The sequence below is a fragment of the Oryza sativa genome, chromosome 3, assembly GCF_034140825.1.
Source record: "Oryza sativa Japonica Group chromosome 3, ASM3414082v1".
NCBI lineage: Eukaryota > Viridiplantae > Streptophyta > Magnoliopsida > Poales > Poaceae > Oryza > Oryza sativa.
Window position 1 is genome coordinate 8669069 of NC_089037.1, and position 9358 is coordinate 8678426.

Consider the following 9358-nt stretch of genomic DNA (forward strand, 5'->3'; position numbering starts at 1 on the left):
GCTTGACGTTCCGGGGCCTGCCGCCGCACTTTCTGCCGGATCGGCCTTGCGCCCGGCCGCACGGCGAGACGGTGCTCAATCACCTCCCTGGGGACCCCGGGCATGTCCGCCGGTCTCCAGGCGAAGACGTCGGCGTTTGCCCGCAGGAAGGAGACGAGCGCGTCTTCCTATTTGTCGTCCAAAAGACCACCGATTCGCGTGGTCTTGGACGGGCCGTCGCCCAGGGCAACCTCCTTGACCGGGACCACGTCGCACGTGATCATCCGCTGCCTCGGGGCGGCCAGGACGGAGGCGCTGAGCCTCTCGTCGCCACCCTCGGGCTTGGACGCCGCGTCGAGCTGGTCCGCGCGCTGCTCCATACAAGCAAGCGCGACTTGGAGGTCGCCATGGACGGTGATGGGGCCACCAGGGCCCGGCATCTTCATCTGGAGATAGGCGTAGTGGACTGCCGCCATGAACTTCACCAACGCGGGTCTCCCCAGGACCGCGTTGTAGGGCAGACTGAGGTCCGCCACATCAAAGTTCACCCGCTCCGTGCGGAAATTGGCGGAACCACCAAAGGTGACCGGGAGGTCGATATGACCTAGCGGCCAAGTGTGCCCCGGCGTCACACCGATGATCGGCTGGGACGGCCGGAGCACCATCCCCGGGGCCTTGATTGCGTCAAAGGCTGCGGGGGAATGGATGTTGAGGGCTGCACCCCCGTCTATGAGGACACGCCTCAATTTCACATTGCAAATGGTGGGGGAAACCACCATCGCGATCTGTCCTCCCCGGGCAACGCACGGCGGGTGGTCGGTCTGGTCGAAGGTGAGGGCCACCTCCGACCATCGCGCCCGCCGCGTCGCCTCATGGGTAGGGGCCGCGGCCAGAAGCTCTCGCTTCATGGCCTTGAGGCTCCGGCGAGAAGCATGAGCGCACGCTCCCCCATCGACGGTGGCGACAGTGGCCTGAGGCTCCTGGAACCCCAGGTTATCGTCGCCATCGTCGACGTCCTCGGCGGGGGCCTTCTGCTTGGCCTCACCTCGCCGGTTGCCGGCGGGGGCCGCCGGGGCCTTGCCCTCACGGCGCTCCTGCCTCCTCTCCTCCTCCCACTTCCTCGTCCGCTCAGCCAAACTTTTGACCGCGCGGCAGTCCGCGAGGTCATGGAGGGAGGTGTTGTGCACGGAGCACCACTTGCCGGTCGGGCGCTCCCTGCTGGGAGCGCCAGCCTCCTTCTTTCTGTCGCTCGCAGGCCTCCCCTTTCGGGTGGCCCGCGAAGCGCCCTCGACGGCGAGGACGTGCCCCTCGTCGTCGAAATAGGCCGACCTCTTCTTCCTCCTCCTGTCCCGCCGCCCTGACCGAGCGGCGGACCCGGGGGCGGCCGGAGCTGCCACACCGGAACCAGAGGAGTTCCAGGTCCAGGCCTCCTCCTTGCGAGCCACACGGTCCGCAAGCTGAAAAAGCTCCGCGGTGGTCTGGGGCTCCTTGGAAGCGATCTTTTCGAGCATGCGATTGTGCCGCACGCCCCCCCTGAACGCGTAGATCACCGCGTGTGCGGGGATGCACGGTATGGTGTTGCGGACTTGACAGAACCGCTGAATGTACGAGCGAAGAGACTTATCGTCCTCTCGCTGTACTGCGTGCAAGTCCGCTTCTTCACCTGGGCGCGGATATGTGCCCTGGAAGTTCATGGTGAACTGCTGGCACAAATCCTCCCAAGAGTGTACTGGTGGCAAGTTCATCAGCCAACCCCGCGCCTTACCTTTCAGGGCCATGGGGAAGAAATTCGCCATGACCCTGTCGTCACCCCCGGCGGCCTCAATCCCCGTCGTATAGATCTGGAGAAACTCGGCGGGGTTGACGCTTCCGTCGTATTTTTCGGTGATGGTGGGCCGGAACCTTGGGGGCCAACGGACGTTCCAAAGGCTCGCCACAAAGGCTCGACAGCCGGCACCGCCAACCGGGGACATGGGAGGCTGGCCCCCATGCCCGGACCGAGGTGGCGCTCCGGACGAGGAAGCGCCCTTCGTTGCGTGGGCAGCACGACGACCATTGCGTCGGCGCTCAATATTGAGGCGGGCATCCGGCCCCCCACGCACATCTTCTTGGGTCGGAGGCATTGACGAGGGAATAGCGGACGAACGGCGGGTAACGGCCGCCGCTCGCCGCGCCCTCCGCCTCGACGACACGGAGCCGGTGGTAGCAGCGCCAGAGGCCTTGGGGGCGAAGGACCGCCCGCCGGCGCCTAGGCGCTGCTGCGCCGTCATGACCAAGTCGGCCACGTCATCCAGCCAACGTCGAGCTGGAGTCTCTGGATCGGGGACGACGGGCGGGTGACGCAGGAGCACGCCCGCAGCCTGGAGCGCGCCCTGGGGCGTGCTGCCATCGCCGTAGACGAGGAGGCGACACTCCCCGTCTCGCCGTCCTTCTTCATTACCCGTGGGTGGTGAAGTCGCGGATCTTTCGACCCCCTCGAGCGCCTCCTCCCGCCCAAGACTTCGGCGAAAGGGGGACGATGGAGTACGAGCTCGACGGCGCGGGTTCTGCTCCCTGTCGTCACCGCTAGCGCTCGGAGAGAGGTTGTGCGCCACTGCCCGTTCGGCCATTGGGCTGAGCGGGAGAAACTTGGCGCACACGAAAGAGGACGAGGGCTTAGAAAAACACACGCGCCCCCTACCTGGCGCGCCAGATGACGGAGCGTGGGGCTCCTCACCGGGAGACCGCGCAGGCCCCTCTTTGCCGGTTCGGCCGGGGGCGCTGAGTGAGGTTCTTCACCCTCGATCTGTGGAACGTTCGCGAGAGAGCAAATGCACAAGACACGGGCGATGTATACAGGTTCGGGCCGCTGAGAAGCGTAATACCCTACTCCTGTGTTCTGGTGGATCTGTGTGTGAAGGAGTTACAGAGCAAATGGAGAGCAAGAGAGTTCAAGCTCTAGAACCCCTCTTTTTCCTTCTCTTCTGGTTCTTTTTTCACCCTCCCTCCCCTCCCCCACTTTTAGGTGGGCAAGGTCCTCCTTTTATATCTCAAGGGGATACCACATGCACTTCTTCTACCTACTCTTCTTTTGGGTGGGGACCCACCCTATCTTGACCAAATCTTGACTCGCGCCTCCGCCTGGAAGCTAAATCACCGCTTGTCCTTGAGTGATGCCCAGCGCCGTCACTCGTCGGACACAGGGGATCACCCTGTCATTTCTTCATTAATGGGAGGAGATCTTCAATGGCCGCTGTCTGAATGACCCTCCGATGGGATGGGTCATACTTACCTCCACTCCGCCGGAAGCAGATGCAACGTGGGAGCACGGTTGTCTGCCGATGACGTGACCGGCGTTAGTCCAGTCACAGACCGGTCATTCTTCTCCACCACGCGTCAGTTTAGCATGCCGCACATCTGCCCCTCTTCATACAGTGACTTCCTTGCAACGGTTGCGATGAAGCCTGGCATGAATCGAGTCGGGACTGACGTGCTAACTCCAGGAGTTACCACGCCGGCTCCAGCTCGGGACGAGTGTCAAGAGGCTCTCATCATTCCGACGGGACGGGGCGAGGCGTGTGACAGGCCGCCTGCTGCCACGTAACCCGCGATCTGACCGGTCTGTGACCGGTCACACATTGCGACCGGTCACGGACCGGATATGCGTGCGCCGTGCTGCATTAAATGCGGCATGGCGCGCTTGTCCATTCCGCAATAAATGTGGTTTGGTGAGCGCCGCTGTGCCCACCTAACCCACACACGTGGTGCCAATACCACAGGGGGTCGGGGCGCCCCAGCCCTCGGGGCCGAAACAGGAGCAGCCCGACCCCTCGGGGAGACAGAGGAGGGGGTGGGCACGTCTCCCTCGGGCCCGACCCCCCCGAGGGGGTCAGGCCACGTGGGTGACCGCGGCTGCCCAAGTCTCTAGTCATGATACTCCCGGTCCCATGTCACCGACACTAGTATACAGAAAACTCCATACTGTTCTGCACCTAAGATTGGGCAGCTTTGAGTGCTTTAGCGGCCACATGCTTAAGAAGTCACGTTGCACCGTGCCAGGTTTAAGTTTTTACGTTTTGGAACATAGGGGCTGTTTGGTACAGCTTCAACTCCTAAATATTACTTCAGGAGTTGAGTCTGGAGTGGAGCTGTGGAGCTGCATAAACCCAGCTCCACAACTCTAGTACATTTTGTGAGAGAGCTTCACCCAACTCTACTCCCAGTTTTAGTGGAGCTGAAACTGTTTAGCTGAGCTCCAGCTTCAGGAGAGGTGGAGCTGAAACTGTGCCAAGCAGAACCATATTATTCCATTATTTTATCCAACAAATCCCAATTTCCCGGTGGAATAAACGGAGCACGACAGGAACGAAGAGAGACAGAAGAAAAAAAAAGAAGGGCCCCACCAAATTTACCCCCACTACCGCAACGGCAGTTTCCGTATTCACCTCCCCATACTTTCCCCTCTTCCTCCCCTTCCACCACCACCCCCACCCCCACGAACGCAAACCCCCACAAGTACCACCTCGCAAATGCTCCATTAGCTCCCGAAATCCAAACCACCCCCCTCCTCCCCTCACGGGCTCACGGCCTCACCCACCCACCAACCCATCCATCCAACTCCGCGGCGGCGGCGGCGGCGATGACGACCCGATCCAACGGCGAGCACCACCACGGGCCGCCCTCGTACCAGCAGCGGCGCCCGCACTACGGGGGCGGGTACGGCGGCGGGTCGGCCTCGTTCCGCGGCTGCTGCTGCTGCATCTTCCTGCTGCTCACCTTCCTGGCCCTCCTCGCGCTGGCCGTCGCGCTCGTCGTGGTGCTGGTGGTGAAGCCGCGGAAGCCGCAGTTCGACCTCAACCAGGTGTCCGTCCAGTACCTCCTCGTCACCCCGCCGTCCTCCGCCGCCTCCGCCGTGGGGGGGACCGTGGCCGCCGCGGTCCCCGCCGCGGCCTACCTCTCCCTCAACATCACGCTCCTCTTCACCGCCGTGAACCCCAACAAGGTCGGCATCCGCTACGGCGCCACGGCGTTCGACGTCATGTACCACGGCGTGCCGCTCGGGGTGGCGGCCGTGCCCGGGTTCGAGCAGCCGGCGCACAGCACCCGCCTGCTCCAGACCCGCGTCATCGTCGACCGCTTCAACGTGCTCCAGGCCGACGCCCAGGACCTCGTCCGCGACGCCGCGATCAGCGACCGCGTCGACCTCCGCATCACCGGCGACGTCGGCGCCAAGATCCTCGTGCTCGGCTTCTCCTCCCCAAAAGTCCAGGTAAACCCCACCCCGCCCAAACCCAACTTCCCCCTACCTCCGCCGCAAGCGGCCGATTACGCGCGACCTGATCGTGAAAGCTGCGTGTGAACGAACCTCAGGTGTCGGTGGATTGCGCGATCGCCATCAGTCCGAGGAGGCAGTCACTGACATACAAGCAATGTGGCGTGGATGGCCTAAGCGTCTAGCAGCAGCAACCAACCACCACACCATCGCAGCAACAGCAGCAGCAGAAGAAGAAGAAGGATGCAGAAGGCTTAATCTAATGGAGATAGATAAGTGGATGTGACCCGTGTTTGTCGATTCTAATCTCTCTTTCTCTATCTAATCCTGGGTTCCGATTCCTGTACGTGGGGGGTAAATTTTGAGCTCTCTCACCTCACCCTAGAGGAGGAGGTCGCCGCTGATTTTTGTGAATTACTGTCCGGTAATTATCACTATCGCCCAATTCGCCATGGTCAATTCCTTCATCTTTCTTCATCGTTCTCAATTACTTAGGGGCAAAGGGAAGTGGTGGGAGCGAGCGAGCGAGCGGGTGGGATCTGTCACCTGTCCGCTTTCCGCTCGGTTATCTTCTCCCCTTGTTCGTGTCCGTTTGCCCGTTTGGTGCGTATGCCATTGTTTCGGCGTGGTGTTTATTCGTTTCGGCTCGGAGTTGGTGGGACTCCGCTGTCCGGTGCACGCTGCCACGGCCGCACGCCCATGCCCATGTCCTCCCCTGGGTAATCTGGCTGGCTCAGCCGGCAGCGGCGCCGCGGCATGGAGACGAACGAGTTAGGCTGTGTGGATGGTCAGTAACTTTCGTGGTGGTGACCGGTGGTAGTGGTGGGGACGAGGTGTACTCGAGAATTTACGGTTACCTGGAAATGAGGGGCGTGGGTTAGGCGATAAACCATTTGTAAATGCAGACCTGCAGAGTTGCGGAAGAACGTTTTGGAGAAGGAACGTGGCCCTTCCGTGTTGTGTCGAGTGTCAGACGGCAGGAATATACCGTAGAGTAGTCCTCATGCCGACTGGAGAGTGTCTTGAACCTGGTTATAAAGGTTTGTTTAGTTTGGGGAAAAGGAAATTTTTATGTGTCACATCGAACGTTTGACCGGATGTCGGAAGGAGTTTTTGGACATGAATGAAAAAACTAATATCAGAACTAGCCTGGAAACCGCGAGACGAATCTTTTGAGACTAATTAAGTCGTCATTAGTACGTGTAGGTACTGTAGCACTTATGGCTAATTACAGACTAATTAGGCTTAAAAGATTCGTTTCGCGATTTCCTCCATAACTGTGCAATTAGATTTAATGCTTCATGCATGTGTCCAAAGATTCGATGTGATGTTTTTGAGAAAAATTTTTAGGGAACTAAACGGGCCCTAAATTAGTATCTGAGTTAGTGACTTGAACCTGGTTAAATTAGTACAAATCTCGGTTTGCATATGGCTTGGTAGTTCTTGTTTTGATTCCTCAATAACTCTGGTGCACGAACGTGTTATCTTCCCGAATTTTAAACCGTGCTGTCCTGGAATTTATTGGTTGGTAGAAGGATTCTCGAAGTTCAATCTTGGTACTAGTAGATCCTTTTATCGAATCGAAATCTTGCCACAGTTGGACACTCGGAGGTTTATAATGGAGTGCATTGATTCGCTATTTGTAAGTAGCCTAAGTTTTCTCTGTTAATCCTAAGTCAATATTCTTGGACTTTATATACTTTTTCCTCGGTGTACTTCTAGCTACCATATTCGTGTAAACAGGTGGGTCTCCGGACACAGCACCGGGTTTGGACTTCCCAGGCTTAACGTAAGTATTGTAATTAGCTAAATTGAATCTCGGTTTTCTTGACTTAAACTATCACAAGTGGCTGCTTTCACAATCCGTTGATAGCGGCCAGTGCGAGATTACGTTGGTACGTTGCGGCAGGCCGTCGTAGTCGTGAAATGCATCTGCTCCTCGCTGGGGCCAGTTTTTTTTTTCTTTTGTGTCCCTTCCGTTGAGTTCCCTTGACGTTTTTGCCTTCTGATTTGGTGTGTAGCGACAATCATTGCTGACCTAACCCGAGACTCGCGAGCTACCGTAACCTCGCCGTTTCCTACGTCGCCGGACCTGCACGTGTGCGTCACAGGCTCATAAATCATCGCCACGGCCTCGGATTTTTGTTCTACGTTAGCCTGCCTTTCGCTGTTGCCATTGCCCATTGGAACTTTCGTAAGATGGATTTTTGAGTCCGTTTATCCGTCGAAGAAGCTGTACTCCCTTCGTCCCACGTAATACAAGAGATTTTAAGTTTCTGCTTATATATATAAGGTTATACTATTTAACCACTCGTCTTATTCAAAAAATTTATGCAAATGTAAAAAACGAAAAGTTATGTTTAAAGTACTTTGAATAATAAAGTAAGTAAAAATAATAATAATTCTAAATTTATTTTAATAAGATGAGTAGTCAAATAGTGCAAACAAAAATTTAAAATCTCTTGTATTATATAAGAGATTTGCTATTGTCCAGCACTTGGTACCCCAAGGTACCAGTACCACCAGGTATTGAAACAAATCTAGCCATCCAATGTTTAGGGGTAGGATTGGGAATGAGTAAAAATCTCTTCCAATATTGAGTCAATTAATCTCGTTCCTGAGTTCTTCGTCAAAAAAGAAAAATTCTCATTCTTGGACCCCGCTGCATGCTTGTGTCCATTGTTTCCTCCCTCATATGCGCGTCTTTGCAGTTCTTCCTTGCCGCCGGTGCCGCCGCCTGGTCCGACGACTCGCCGCTGCTGGCGTGGTGCTTAATCCGACAACTCCACGACCAATTCGCTGCCTCGGCCGCCAACACCCTCGCTGCTACCGTGGCACCTGGTATGACCTCTCCACGGCCACCTTGCCGTCGCGGCCGGCAACGCCCCTACCGCCACCGCAGCCGCCCGCCATGGCCATCGACGCCGAGACTGGATCTCGCAGAGTCGCAGGCCACACATGCCGCACACGGCCGCAGATCCCGTAGCCCTACCGTCGACGCCGGGATCAGATCTCGCAACACGTCGTCGCCGACGCTAGCCCTGTGACACACCCCGATGCTTGCCACCGCCGTCGAAGCTGGGGCTGGATCTCGCAGGCTGCACGCCACCTCGAACCCTTGAACCCCGCAGCTCGCCGTCGCCGCCATCAACGCTGGCCCCAGACCTCGTCGTCCGTCGATGCTGGTCCCGCGGCGCACCTCGCTACCTACCGCCGCTATTGACATCGGGTCTGGAACCCACAGTCTGGTGCCGCCATCAACACCCCACCACGCACCCCGGAGGCCGGCGTCTCGCCCTTACATGTGAAAAGTCTATACTACCCTTCCACCTCTCTTTAAGAAACGGTACCACTATAAGAGCTAATGGTACCGCACGGTACCGAGCAATCTCAATCGTTTGATTTATCCCAACGGATAGCTAGGATTTGGTACCGCCTTCCTCTGCTGGACGGTAGCAAATCTCATTATATAACTGAGGGAGTAGTAGTGATGAAGAGGACACTGTGCGGTCGGTCGAGTTAGGCTGTCACGGCGCGAGTCACGTCTTGTACAGAGCGGTTGGCGACCACTTCACTCTACTATACGGAGTACTTTGATGTGGTCAATGGCAGTTTCGTTCGTCAATCCGATGCGGTACATGGCACAGAGGAGTACTCCTACTGGTGACTGGTGAACACTGTAGATCACAGTGGCCGTCTGGAGTCTGGAGTCTGGACCGCACCAGCAGACATTTTGGGGAATCGTTCGTTGGGCTCCACCGTGCAAGAGATGGTGGAGAAATGTACCGATGCCAGACTGCCAGTGGACACGTAGTGGCTTATTGCTCCCTGATACGTGCAGCGTATCCAATAATCTGCATGACCTGGAGGCCCTTGGCCTTTTGGAGCTTGTGGTGCGACCATGAGAGGCTGGAGGATTAATGGTAGTGTCAGTTACGCACCAGTTTTCAGTTTGAGCTGATTATAGGAGATTAGGAGTTGGTAGGAGTAGTTGCTAATTGCAACCTGTGCAGGCATTGCTAATTCTGCCTTTATACCTGTGTTGACTGTTAGTGTTTTTAAGAGCGCTCAAGCTCACTTTGCGATCGGCAGCCTTGCCCCACATATCAAATGCACCGTACTTCATTG

At 57.1% G+C, this 9358-nt stretch overlaps 1 protein-coding gene across 1 annotated transcript; it reads left to right on the forward strand.

Annotated features, from left to right (window-relative positions):
• The first annotated feature begins 4453 nt into the window (after positions 1 to 4453).
• Positions 4454 to 5689, forward strand: LOC4332329 (uncharacterized). The gene is made up of 2 exons (XM_015772898.3): positions 4454 to 5227; positions 5329 to 5689. The coding sequence occupies exons 1-2, from the start codon at positions 4598 to 4600 to the stop codon at positions 5413 to 5415; spliced, it is 717 nt and encodes a 238-aa protein (XP_015628384.1). The 5' UTR covers positions 4454 to 4597; the 3' UTR covers positions 5416 to 5689.
• Positions 5690 to 9358: the final 3669 nt, after the last annotated feature.